This window comes from Molossus molossus, unplaced genomic scaffold, assembly GCF_014108415.1.
Source record: "Molossus molossus isolate mMolMol1 unplaced genomic scaffold, mMolMol1.p scaffold_m16_p_17, whole genome shotgun sequence".
In the NCBI taxonomy this organism is placed as follows: Eukaryota; Metazoa; Chordata; class Mammalia; order Chiroptera; family Molossidae; genus Molossus; species Molossus molossus.
The window spans coordinates 27,036,716-27,051,270 of record NW_023425352.1 but is presented as its reverse complement, the minus strand read 5'-3'; the positions used below and the strand labels follow the sequence as shown (position 1 = coordinate 27,051,270).

The following is a 14,555-nucleotide window of genomic DNA, read 5'->3' as shown; positions in this document are numbered from 1 at the left end:
GAAAACTACAAGTGCCACGTGCAAAAGTGTCAGGGGGTGACTGCTTGTTGGAGATCATCTTCTTTTTTGTCAAAAAGGATCCACCACAGGTTCTCTTAAGTCGAGGTGGGAAATATGTTTTCTATCTAGGTCATTAAGGCTAGAATGCTTGATTGGAGGGCTGCATGGATAACAAGACTTTAAGTATGGTTCATTTCATTTCATTCTGCTTTAGGAATCAACTACTGTTTAAATTAAAAACAGGAAACAGACTACCATCCAATAAGTACAAACAAAAAAAGATCCATAGTTAAAGGAGAGCAAAAAACAGAATCAGATTAAGAACCAAAGAGTGATGCTCGGAGAGGTGAGGCACAATCTTTCTGTCGGCCAAGACAGAGGCAAAGATCGGATCCTCGGGCGTGCCCACCCATGCCCAGCTCTCTTGGGGCTGTATCCCCAAATTCCACGTGTTAATATGGCTGATGGAAACTCATAAAGTATTTTCCCATGAAAATAATATAAATGGCCAAATGGGTATGAGGTTACCAGGCTTGGCCCCAAGACCAGGTTCACCTAAAAGGAAGCTGCCTCCACACCTCCATACCAGGGGGGTCAGTTCGCTCACCCGTCACCTCTGCAAACCACAGGCTGCTGCATCATTCACCCTCAGACCCACCACCTGCCTCCATGATCCCTTTACCTCCTCCTACCTCCTGGTGGCTCTGTTGTCAGCCCTCTGATCAACTCGCTTTATACCCCTTTCCTTGGCGACCTCTTCCATTGTTAGACTTCCATGGTATACCTACATCGGTAGGTACACAGACATCCAGTGGAGACCCTCGGGTTCAGGGATCATGCTACAGACTTGGGTGCAGCGGCTGTGATGGGCCAGGTGCAAACAGAAGAGGCAAGCGCGAAAACGAGACGCTTTGTGGGCCCTGAGAGAGAAGGCAGCCTCGTTCCAAACTCTAGTTCAGTCCCCAAGAGGCCAGCTCTTCTGCTTAGATGGCCATGAGCATAGATTCTTAAATAAGCGGCTTTACTTCAGCTGTTTTGAGCGGAATTCTGTATTTTGAAATGGAAAGAAACCTGTCTAGGATTTCAGGTCCCAAGCTCTTGTTTGTCCTGGTTTCTCAAGCGAATCTCCCAGTTTTGACTCAGGCTCCTAGATTCATGGCCCGTGAGGACGCCTGGGACAAGGACTCCCTGGAGGGATGGATGCCCACCGGCTGTCCCTGCCCCCCCCCCCCGCCGGCTCTGAGCCCCACTGTGGCTCCAAGGGGACTCCCAGCGGTTTCACCAAATTCTGACCAATGTGTAGTCATAATAAAAATCAACCGAAAGGTGCATTTTCTTTTCCCAACACTTCAAGTTCACAGTGAACCCTGGCTCTCATCCAAGGTATAAGTCAGCCTCTGAATGAGGCCCCAGAGAACGAGATGATAGAATCCTTATGTTGCATTCTTTTTCCCTTCCCAGAGAACAGATGTGCACTTTATCAGATGCCTCTTTATCATCTCAAATCATCTTACTAAATTGAAAACTTTATGGGCGGAATGTCGGCCAGCCCCCGCCCCCCAGCTGCCAGCTGCCGTGCGCTCGGCCGGGCCTGCTCTCGGCTGCGGGGACTGACCGGGTCTGGATGAACAGTTGAGGGTTTCAGCAGCACATCTGCGGCCCCGATTTTGATCTGTGGGGTTCCGCTCATTTCTGCCCCGAGTCCCCGTCTTATCCTCTCAGGCCGAGCTTCTGGCATGGTGTCCTCCCGAACACCCGCTTCCCAGAAGAACTGGGGTCCGTGCCTGGTCCTTCTGCGCTCGCAGCACAGAACTGGAAAGGCCTCCCTGGGGCTAGTTGCCAGGGTGCTGTCACCCCACTGCCCTGCTCTGCCTCCCAGCAGGCCCTGTGCCCCAGGCTGGCCCCCAGCGCCAGCCCATGCCTGGATGACAGCTGTCACCTGGGGACCTCTCTCCAGATGTGAGTTCTGCCTTCTGGGCCACACCTCCTCTAGAAGGTTGTAGTCCCCCCAACCAGGGGGAGCTTCTGATCCAGGGCCCATCCCTCCAGCCTGCCCCATTCCTCCGGTACCCCCAAAGCATGACCACAATCACCCACATCATTAAAACCCCATCTCCTGAACAGCAGAAGAGAAATGGATACTGCGGTGTCCTTGCTGCTGAGCACAGAAGAGGTCCCCAATTAGCCTCTGTTCCTTGAAGGCAGGAGGGAGGGAAAGTGACCCTAATCATGAAGGTGGTGGCAGAGGGTCAGCAGAGCTGTGGGGTAGACGCAGGGGAGAGTGCAGGGAGGTCCAGAGTAGTTCAGCATGAGATCAAGTTCTGAACCATGGGAGCCAAGGCAACATGGGTGGGGCAGGTATGAAACCAGGTGGTCAGCTGGGGCCTCCAAGGTCTTTGGAGAGAAGGGCTGAAGGAGCCCTGGAGGAGCGACCAGGGACGCCGGCACCCTCTCTCTGGCTCAGAGAAGTGGAAAAGACCTAAGGACCACATCTCCATCTGGGGATCTGTGCAGAGAGCCCAGTAAAGACAAGCTATTGACCATGTGGCCAAAGGATACCTTTCCCGACACTCCTTACAAGGTGATCTGGGCTTGCCCAGCCTCGGGCACCACCTCTGAGTACGGGCCTTTCTGTCATTGCTGGCACCCACTCCAGGCTGGGGTCTGAAGCGTCACACATTCAGACAAACATTCCTAAGCCCCACTGGCCTCTTGGGGACACAGAAGAGCTGGGAAGCGAGGAGGCCACCATGTACTTCTAAGGCCCGTGGCCCCAGCCACAATTCACAGGTGTCTGTCTGGCAACATTCGTGTGCCCAGCCTGATGCCGGAACTAAAGAGGGAGGGCCAAGACCAAACAAGGACAAGCCACAGCTGTTGGCAGTCTGGGGACACAGCAAGGCACCCCCTGGATGGCCACGCGAGATAACAGGGGGCAGGAGGTGCAGCCCCATCAGTACATGAACTCATTTTTGTCTTTTACCATCACCTCTCAAAGGTAGGGGTGGGGAGACCAAGTCTTCACAGCTCAAGGGGACAGGGCTAGGGGTGATGCCAGCAGCTGTTTCTAGAAGCGATGGAGTCAGAGGCTAAAAACAGGCCCTAGACATTAGAGAGAGTTAAGTCCAAGACATGAAAACACATTTTCAGCCTTGAGGCTCTTGCACGGAATTGTTTTCAGCAACCCCTTTGACAGGCTATAGACATGGCTTCATCTTTTCATTAATTTTCTTTATTGGGGGTGGGAGTACAGCTCACTGACAAGGGTCCAGGTAAGAATGGTGGCAGTGTGGCTCCTATGACATCTTGTGGAAGGGGTGGTGGCCAAGACATGGAAACAGCCAAAGTACCTTTTGATAGATCATGGTACATATATACAATGAAATACCACCAAGCCTTAAGAAAAGATGAAATACTGCCATTTGCGACAACATGGACAAATCTTGAAACTATCATGCTAAGTGAAATAAGTCAGACAGAAGAAGTCAAGGAGACCATATGATTTCACTCATATGTGGGATATAAAATTGAGAGCAACAAATGAACAAAAAACAAAAATTCATAGACACAGACACCAGTATGGTAGTTACCAGAGGGAAGGGGACTGGGGGGCTAGTAATGGGGAAAAGGGGATCAACTATATGGTGATGGAAGAAGATTTGACTTTGGGTGTTGGGCACACAATGCAATATACAGTTGATGTATCATAGAATCGTATATTTGAAACCTATAAAATTTTATTAACCAATGTCATCCCAATTAACTTAATTTAAAAAAAAATGTGTCAAGAGCAGAGACATGTTGGGTCTTTATTATTTTTACTGGTTTTTTAAAATATGTTTTTATTGATGTTTTTAGAGAGAGGAAGGGAGAGAGAGATAGGAACATCAATCGGCTCCCTCCTGCACACCCCGTACTGGAGACTGAGCACACAACCTGGGCATGTGCCCTGACCTGAAATCGAACCGGGACCTCTCAGTCCTTGGGACAATGCTCAATCCACTGAGCCACACTGGCCAGAATGTTGGTTTTTTTTTAATACCTTCTAACCTTGAAAGGCAGAGCTTAGGAACCGGTGTACATGTGGGTATCTCATGGGTATGCATTAGCCTTTTATGCCTAAATTTAGCTCCTTGATGTTCAATGGCCTTTGCTTCCCCTCTTTTTTCTTTCTTAATATTCTTTTCTTTATTGATTTTAGCAGGAGGAGAGAGAGAGAAAGAGAGAGAGAGAGAGAGAGAGAGAGAGAGAGAGAGAGAGAGACTGATGAGAGAACATCGACTGGCCGCCTTCCGCACGCCCCCACTGGGGATTTGGCCTGCAATCTGGGCATGTGCCCTGACGGGAATCGAACCGGCAACCTGTTGGTACATGGGTTGATGCTCAACCAGTGAGCCACACTGGCCGGGCTCCCCTCTTTTTTCTAACCTGAAACACCAGAGCTCAAACTAGCCTGAAAGAAACGAGGACATGGTCTCATGCACCTCTGTGCGGATGGGAACAGAGACCAAGGGCAGGGAAGGTGCCACTCCAAGTCGTGGCGGGAGCAGACAAAGGAACTCTCGGAGCCAAGAAGGGTCTGCCAGATGGAAGGGGCCTTAAAACGCACAGAAGAAGCCCAGAGAGGGGAGACAAGTTGTCCAAACTTACAACTGCGACTCTCTCCTGCTGGTGTATTTTTTTTTAACTTGGGGGCCCAAGCCATTGGGCTGACGTGAATGCTGGGCACAGATGACAGGAGTTTAGGAAACGGATTCAGAGCAAGATCGGTCTCCTACATAGAGAGGGACATGGCCAGGGGCTCAAACAGACAAGGTGGGAAGCATCAGCTTCCATCTGAGCCAATAAGGAACGAAAACCATTTCCCCTTTCAGAATCCTCATTAAAAAGGTCAAGAAATCAGGTCCATTATCCAGATGGTGATAACTGCAGGACGAGATTGCCTCCCCGTTTCCAGACATTTGCAAAGCTGGGAGTGTTCAACATGGTCTTCCTGGGTTCTTTAGCAAGAAACAAACATACAAAAAAGTCCCAAACATCAGCCGTGTAGGCCTTTCCTCCACATTGGTGTGGCGAGGAGCGGTGTCTCAGTGGGGCTGTCAGGACCTGCACCATCACGCGGAAGAGGACGCAAGAGAGGGTGTGTGCGCCTGCCTGTGTGTCTGTGTGTGTCCCACTAAGCACTTCCTTCACGACACAGCTAATCCGATTAGCTGCTTTGGGGAGCTCTGAAATGTTCATTCAAGGGCCCCATTCACAGAATAGCTTGGCCCATGCCGGCCCCGAACTCCCATTCTTCTCACTGCAAATAAAATGCACACAGAAGGACCTTCTCCGCCTCGGGAATGCGCGCCTGCCTCCCTGCCCCTGCGCACATCCCAAGCGCCCGGCTCTTCCTCCAGCAGCCCCCATGCAGGGGAGCAGCCTGTCTGAAACGGGGAAGTTCCGAGCACAGAGCGAGGCTGGTTCTAACAGCAGTGAACCCAGGCGGCCCCCCAGGCTGGCAGCGGTGCTGAATAAAGGGGTGTCTTCAACACACAGCACCTGGAGGGCCCTGAATGAGTCACTGGCTTCCTCTGGGCCTTCATTTCTTTCTCTGTAGAATGGGGACTTGGAGGGGACGGCCAAGCTGGAACAGCGGGTGGAAGGGAGGGCACTCGGGGCTTATACAAAGCGTCATTGTTCGGTTGGAGGATGAGGACGCGGAAGGGGGATATGTAGGATGTGGGCAAAGCCTGGAGAGCCTTGGGGGTCAGACTAAGGAATGTGTCTGGTGAGCGGCGGGGGGCCGCTGAAGGGTTTCAAGGAGCATGCGCATATTGGGCTCCTCGGCTGCCATCCCACCTGACCACAACGTGCATGGCCTAAAACAACAGACGACTACCTTCGCACAGCTCTGGAGGCTAGAAGTCTGGAATCAAGGCGTTGGCAGGACCATGCTGCCTCTGAAGGCTCGGGAGACTCCTTCCTTGTCCCTTCCTTGCCTCTTCCTAGCTGGGGGTGCTCTTGGCAATCCTGGTGTTCCCTGCGCCTAGCTGCATCCCCGTGATCTCTGCCTCCCTTTCCACGTGCCTCCCTCTCTCTGTGTGTCCTTTCCTCTTCTTTAAGGACTCGTCATTGGATTTAAGGTCCACCCCAAATCCAGAGTGATTCATCTCAAGATCCTTAACTAATTAGATCTGCAAAGCTTCCAAATAAGGTCACATGCTGAGGTTCCAGGTGGGCATGAATTTGGGGGAGGGGTGCTCTTCAACCCAGGACAGTGGTTGCAAGGTCAGGGCCAGGAAGATCTCCCGGAAGCAGGACAGGGAAAGGCGGGGAAAGAATAACTAGAGGCAGGCAGACTAATTTGTACTAATCACCCCAAGCCCAGGGCCCTGAGTACACAGTGAGGTCTCCCTGCTGGGGGTCCCAGAGCCCTCAGTGACTTTTCTGTGGCCTGCATAGGCTCTTAAACAAACCTGGGTACAAGGTCTTGCTCACCCCTTGGCGAAAAACAGTCCAGCCTGCTTCCCAGTGATGGCAAAGGCATGCGCACATGCACCCTGTCCATTCTTGCTGACTGGCACATGGCAGATAGGCTGGCACAGGGGAGGACACACAGCCTGGGGGATGGGAAACCTGGGTGCTGCCACTGAGTTTGGGACATTGGGCTCTTCTAGGAAATGGGGCCCACTAGGTCACTCCCAGCGCAATGACCTGTTTCACCCTGCAGCCAGGAAAGCAGCTCCAGTCTGCAGGACCAACCAGGGAAAGGAGGCCTCTGGGGCCGCACAGTGTCCCGTCCCCCACTGGGGGTTCACCTTGGAGCCCACCAAAAACAAATAAACAAACAAAAACAACAACAAAACCCAAAGCTAGGAAATGAGACAACCTATATCTAAGAATACGTCTTTTCAAACATTTGGAAATACAAAGTAGAAATAAAGGTGTGGTTCCTTTTCCACTTATTTTTTTAAATCAAAGCAAATGGTCTGGCCAGTGTGGCTCAGTGGTTGAGCGGTGACCCACGCACCAAAAAGAGGTCACCAGTTCGATTCCCGGTCAGGGCACATGCCCAGGTTGAGGGCCTGATCCCCAGTGGGGGGCATGCGGGAGGCGGCCAATCGATGTTCTCTCTCACTCTCTCCCCCTCTCACTTCCTCTCTCTCTCAAATCAAAAAAGGAAAAAAATAAAATAAAACAAAAGCAAATGTTTAAAGATCTATGCACAACATTGTTCATAGTAGTTTCTAACAGGAAACAAACATTGCAGGAAAAAAGGGAAACGGCCTTCACGCCCATCTTTACGGATTAGCTGGCTGAACTGTGGCCGAGTTGTAGATGAGATCAGTGGACCCCAATGTACTGCACGAGATGTCCGTCAGGTGTGTTAAGAGAAAGACACAGGTTACATAAGAGGTGGTGAGAAAATCCCATTTACATATTTAAAATAGCTGTGTGCACATGGCCCGAATGCAGGAAGGCTGGAAGGAACCCAGCAAACGGGTAATGACAGGGATCCCTGGGGCCAGGATAACAGGGGATTTTCACTTTCTACAATTTTGAACTGTTAGATTTTTTTTTTTTTTTAACAACTGGCAGTGTTAGTTTAATCAGCAAAAACAATAAAACTATTCCCACTCTGAAAATAAAATAACTATTCTAGATAGAGGCAAAGTACTCTTGGCCCTCAGAGGAAAGTAATCAGGATAAAAATTACCTTGCCAGAAAAACACACTGGGAAAAAATATATATACACACACACACACACACCCACACACACACCCACACACCCCAAGCTTGGGAAGGAAGCAACACCAGGTAGGTACACGTTTCAAAGGCCTCAGGCCCTGGCCCCAATGTTCTCCACTTTAACTTTAAGGCCTCCCCGGCCAGCGGTCTTCCTGCAAATACTACTACTATGAAGTGGGGGAGGGGGAGGAGGAGAAGAAAGAAGAGGCAAGGTTGATATTACTGAGCATTTATTATGTGCCAGACACTGTGCTAGGCACTTAACATATATTCTTTCTTTTTGTCCTCAGAACGTTACTATTCCCATTTGACAGATGAAGAAACTGAGGCCCAGCTCAAGGATTCAAGCCCAGGCAGTCTGACCCAAAAGCCCATGACTGTGACCATGCTCCTGTTGGAGCTCTTCATCTCTTAGGCCCCTGGGAGAGGGCTCCGGGGTCTGGAAAGTCTTGGTCTACCTGTTCCTTGTCCCTCCTCCACCAGTGCTGGGCAGTGCCTTCCAGGTAACAGGAGCTGGGCCACCTCTGGGGGACCTGAAGCTTAATATGACAGACTCTGCTCTCTCTCAGCTCATAGGGGAGAAGGAAAGAGAAAACAGGCTCGCAAGTTCTTAGACCACATGGCCTGTGCACCGCAGAATTTTTAAAACAAGCAGTACCTGGCTATTTAGTTGGGGCACTGACCTTTTTAAACGGTCAAATAAAAAAATGACAACAGCCAATACAACAATAGCCATCCGGTATGAATGAATCAAAATTGTGCTTTTTTGTGCGTGTGTCAGATCGGCAAAAAATGTAATGAATTTTTTGGTGTGCTGCAGAATTTTAGTAATTAGTGTATGTGTACCATGAGATGAAAGGGGTTGAAAATCACGGGGGCAGGGCCGCAAGGGAGGTGAAGGCAGGGCTGCTAGGCTTCCCTTCACTGTGGCATCCTCGGGCAAGCTTCTGGACTGGCCCCGCTCCGGCAGCTGGGGAACAGCCCGCATGGGGGCTGGCCCCTCCTGGCCCCTCCCTGGGGGATCTCACATGTGCCACGCCTGGGCCCCTATGCTGTGCCATGGCAGGTCCCCCTGCGGATAGGGTGTCCCATGATGGTATATGGGTGTCAACTGAATGCTGTGTTGGCCCAGAGAGTGGCAGGTCCCCAAGCTGAAAAGACCAAGACCCAAAAGGCTTCATTGGATCCTACATGGACACCCCCACCTCCGCTTTCCAAATCAGTATGTACCCACGCAGAGTGTAAATGGGTGCAGCCACTTTGGAGATCTGCTGGACAGTATCTGCCCAAGCTAAACGTATACACACCCTGTGACCCAGCAATTCTACTGGGTCTATGCCCAGCGGAAGTGAGGGCTGGTGTCCACCGAAGATAAGTCCAGAAATGCCAGCAGCATCTTTATCGTAGCCAAAAACTGTGAACTGCCCCAATGTCTGTGAATTTAAGGATATATATATACGAGGTACATTCACACAACAGAATACCACACGACGATGAAAGAGAACAAACTAGTACAGCTTCATTCGCGGTGTGGGGGATGTCACAGCAGAGAGCTGAGTGAGAAGGGACATCAAACAACACGTCCTGCGTGGCTCCTGATGTGGGTGAGAAGAATCTGCAGTACAGAGGTCAGACTGGCGGCTACGGTGGGATGGGCACCGATGGGAGGGGACATACGGGAGCCTCGGGGGTTCTGAAAATGTCCGACACCTTGGTCTGGGTGGTGGTCACACGGACATATGTAAAAGCTCATTATATCATATGTTTGAGATATTTGAAGTTCACTGCTTTTAAGTAATAATGCAAAAAATAGTTGAAAATACTTTTAACCACACAAAGATCATGATGAGGTCCACCTCCCCAGGCCTCCAGGTAAGAAGCTGGTGGAATCATGAGCAGATGCTTCCTTCTGGTAGTACTCAGTGAAGGTTGTGTATGCTGCTGTCAGGATCACTTGGTTTCTCAAACCCCATTTCAAACTTGAATAAACTTTTCAAACTGTACATAAGAGGTCCCCAAAATCCTAAGGAATGAGAGTCGTAGGACCAGACACCGGAAAGAAGCTCAGACGTGCCTAACTGCTCCGCCCTCCGCCCAGCCCCTGGCAAGGGCCCCCTGACCTCCTGACAACCTTTGCCCTCTTGCTCTCCCCTCAGCGCCCCCACCCTTGTGGGGAGCTGGGAGCCCAGGACGTGGCCTTGTCCCTGTAGCTGCTGGCCATCCTCATGGGCCATGGGAGTTGGCCCCCCTCCGAGCACATTCCCACCCACCCCGCCCACAGAAAGAGGGACCTGAACACTGCACTAGGAGGAGGCCACGGGACCTCCTCAGTGGTGACCGCTGTCCCATTTCCCAGCGCCCGCTCCCACCGCAGGGAGCAGCCCCCCTCGGTCTGGGATGTCCTTCTCTGTGCTCTGACTCCTTACTCCCCAGCCTGGCAAGCTCCTCCCTCTCCCCAGGAGCCCCTCCTCCGGGAAGCCTTTCCGACTCGCCTCTTAGTCATGTCCCCAGTTCTGAGTGTGCCCACGGCCCCTGTGCTTCCTGGGACCCCTCCCCACCCACCTCTAACTCTTCAGTACTTTTTTGGTTTCTGCACCTACTTCATCCACCACCTGGTGAATCCTTAAGAAGAGAAACCCCAATTGGTACCTTCTCAGGATTTAACACAAGACCTGGTACAAAGTCGACACTCAGGAGAGGTTTCAACGAGTGAGTGAATAAATGAATGGAGACCACAGCCAACAACATGAATACAGTGTATTCTCCTCCTTCCCTCCCAGGTGGATACAGGTCCCAGAGTCTTTTGTGGCAGGAAATGACGAAGCAAAGAATTAGTGAATCAGCTTTAGCGGAACCGCGGAGCCTCGCAAGGCACCAAAGGCGTGAGGAACGTTCTGGATGCCACCAAGTGCATCAGCAGTGGGGAAGGGGTTGCCTGACAACCCCCACGCCCCACCACCAGCAAGCAGCATGGTGGCACAGCCCAAGCTTACAGCCAGGAACCAGCATCCTCGGGGCAGCTGCTGGGCTGTGGAGAGCAGTGGGAGAGAGGACTCCACCAAAGTCACCTCAGGGAAAGCTCAGCAGGTCACATCGCCCTCCGATTCAGAAGCCTTGGGCAGGACCCTTGCAGCCCACACAGGAAAGTCCCAGCTCATTAGCTCAACAGGCACTGGGCTTCCTGGGAGTTGCCCCAACTATGGGCATGTTCCCACCCACCCCTCCGACAGGCACCTTTACCATGTACCCCAGCCAACCTCTCCAGGTAACTGTCTCTACCACAACCTACCCCAAAGAGCCACCCTCCAGTGACCACACCTTTCTTCTGTTCCCCAGATGAAGACAGACCCCCTCATACTCCCTGACTTTGCACACAGCTTCCCCTCAGCCTGAAATGCCTTTCTTGATTCTTCACCTAAGAAACTCCTACTCATCCTTCAAGACACAACACAAGAATGCCCATTCCCATGATGCCTCTTTTGGCTCACCTGCTTAGGCTTCTCCACTCCCTCTTCCCCTTCCCACTGCTCTTGGTTCACTGCAGCACTTGCCAGGAGGAATTCGTTTATTTACATTTCAATCCCGGCCCACTAGACTGGGAGCACCGTGGTGACAGTGTCTGCCACTGCCTGAAGAAGTGTTATGTGACAGGCACCATTAGCCTTGGAGTTGACCCTCCCAACCCCTTATGGAGTGAGTGTTGGTTTCAGCCCTGTTTTACAGATGTTAGATGTCAGAGAGCTTGTCCAGGTCTAAACTCTGTCTGCCTGGTGTGAACGGTCATTATGAAGGCAGAGATCATGTCTTATTCTTCGTTCTCCAGCACTGCACTTGGCTCACGGCAGGTGCTCAGAACAAGGGTATAAAGCTTCGGGTTCACAAGATGAGTAAGCCCTGGAGATTGCTGCGCCACTCGGCGTCTGCAGTTCCTAACACTGTTTGTACACTTAAAAACTTGTTGAGGGTGCCCTGGCCGGTTTGGCTCAGCGGTTAGAGCGTCGGCCCGCGGACCAGAGAGACCGGGTTCGGTTCCTGCCAAGGACACATACCTCGTTTGCAGTTTGTCCCTGGCCCTGGCTGACGTCATGTGGGTAGCAACCAGTCGATGTGTCTCTCTCACATCGATGTTTCTCTCTCTCTCTTCCCCCTTCTCTCCCTCCCGCTCTATCTGAAGATAAGAGCAAAAATGTCCTTGGGTGAGGGTAAAATAAATGAATAAATAAATAAAATTTGTTGAGGGTAAATCTCACATTGTGTTCTTATCAGAGTAATTTTTTAAAAGCCTTAGAAAAGGAAAAGAGGGTGGGGAGGAGTCTCAGGGAGCAGACAGCAGCATCAGGCACACGTGAGCACTAGTCACCAAAGACACACCATGGTCCCCACACCAGCCCACAGCCCGGCCCCACAGGCTGCTTCTGAGAAGGTGATTCCAGAGCTGGGGTGTCTGAGCAAAATGGGCAGAGGGGTGGGAAGCACCCGAGAGATCAGTCCCATGACCATTCACCCCGAGGCGGAGGCAAGGAGGAGAGTGGGAGACAGGCAGGCGGGACTTCCTCACGAGGATCAGCACTCTTGGGGCTCCAGCTGCGCAGCCTTGGGTTCTCCACAGACAGGTGGGCAATGAACTGACAGGTCAAACCCTGAGGACCTGTGGTCCATCTACCCCTGGTGAGTCCCTGACCCTCCCTCTGGGGCAGGGGAGAGGGGGGATGCAGTACTTACCTGTTCGATGTCCCGTTTCCCCAACTGACTGCTTGATCCAGTCTCGGGTCTTATCGATATGAAATAACTTCAAATCTTCTTCATCTAGGGCAATGTCTCCCCAAAAGACAGCTGGGAAGAAAAAACATAAATGGGTCCATTTAAGCTGGTCAGAAATGGACTTACTAATGCCCCAGAAGGCACTGGGTGTTGGGTAGCATACTCTAGAAAAGACAGCTCATCCAGTGCAATTTCATCCTGACATAGGGCTGGCAGAGAAGGAGAAACAACAGGTAATAATTCTGTGTATCAGAGTCATAGGGCTTGGGTCAACTGCCATAAAGATCAAGGGCCTAGGTGTGTAAGGTATTTTGAAGGGTCTCCCTGTCTTTCCCAGTCCACGGGAGACACTCAATCCACTGAGCCACACCGGCCAGGCACTCCCTGTCTTTCTCTAGCTGTAGGCAGCTCTGGGCAAAACCACCACGATCAAGACAGCTGTCTCTCTTCTTCAGAGTCCCAGGATATAAATGAAAAAGCATAATGTGGTAAATGACACTACTGTTCACAATATTTGCTGTCCTTCCCTGGGGGAAAGTTCTATTTCCCTGCCCCACTGATATCAGGAAGACCATTTTACCTGCTCTGACTAATTAAGCACAGGAGGAAGCTTGAAGAGCTAGTGCATGATTCTCCACGTCCTCTTTTCCATTTTCCAGAAGACAAGCAATGTTCCAGATGGGGGCCACTCTGTCACCCTGGGTTCTGGAGCAAAGATGATGTGGAGCAGAGGGATGGCTAATTAAGATGGGTATGTAGCATAAATGAGGAAAACAAAAACTGTTATTTGTTATAAGTCTCTGAGAGTTGGTGCTGTTTGTTACTGAAGCATAAGCTCTTTATCCTGACTAATACAGAAATTGCTATCAAAAGTGGTATACCACTGTAACAAAAATACATTGTCTTTGGGCCACCCAGTATGTGTCAAGGAAATTGTCACTACAAGCTGGAGGAAAGTGATTTATATTATGCAGTGATAAAGTATTTGGTAATACTATTGCCTGCATTAGCCTGAAAGGCAGAAGATGAACTAAATGAGCTTATGGCTTTAAGTGAAGACACTGGAAGTCAGAATGTCAGCTGCATGCCTTGGTCACTATTTGCTGTGTTTGACGAGGTACTACAAGAGAGATAAGGTTTCTTTTTTTTTAAATATTTGAGCATGGAAGCGTCACACTCCCTGACTTCAAACTATATTACAAAGCTATAGTAATTAAAATGGTATGATATCAGCATAAAAACAGACACATACATCAATGGGACAGAATAGAGAGCCCAGAAATTAACTTACAATGAAAGAGCCAAGAATATACAATAGAGAAAGGACAGTTTCTTCAGTAAACAGTGTTAGAAAAGTTGGACAGCCACGTGCAAAAGAATGAAATGGGGCCTTTGTTTTACACCACACACAACAATTATCTCAAAATGGATTAAAAACTTGAACATAAGACCTGAAACCATGAAACTAGAAGAAAATGTAGGTAGTAAGTTCCTTGACATGGGTCTTGGCAATGATTTTTTGAATCTGACAACAAAAGCAACAAAAACAAAAATAAACCAGTGGGAATACATCAAACTAAAAAGCTTCTGCACAGCAAAGTAAACCATCAACCAAATAAAATGGCAACTTACTGAAGGCTCGGTTTCCTGGCACCCAGAGATCAAGAGGCTGACACTGCTTGAGGACACCCTTCTGGCTCACTCCAAAACCAACAGAGACCTGAACTTAGGGAGTGACCTCCAGCAGGTCTTCACCTTACCTCATCTCACCCCCACCAGTCGGGCCATTTGCAGATTTTCATTTCGACACTTACAGGTTGGGCCTGCAGGTGCCTTGTTTTTCAGTCAGCTTCCCACTGAGGGACTGATCACAAACGTTGCACGGAAGAGCTGCTCCGGCACGAACAGCCCAAAGTCAAGCAGTATGGAACCTGGGCCCAGTCTGTACTGGGGAAGAGGGGGCTTGGACGCCGGTGTGACATGGGGCCAGTGACTTTCCCCTCTGGTGGCCTTTTCTTCACACAGTCAATGAGACAGCTGAACCAGCACAGTATTTTTCA

General features: G+C 50.5%; 1 protein-coding gene across 1 annotated transcript in view; it reads right to left on the bottom strand.

The window, feature by feature from the left end:
• The window catches only part of TLL2 (tolloid like 2), a 114,937-nt gene that overhangs the window by 84,878 nt on the left and 15,504 nt on the right, over window positions 1-14,555 (bottom strand). The window contains exon 2 of the mRNA XM_036265529.1: window positions 12,457-12,567. Coding sequence (XP_036121422.1) covers window positions 12,457-12,567 — 111 coding nt within the window. The remainder of the gene's footprint in view (window positions 1-12,456; window positions 12,568-14,555) is intronic.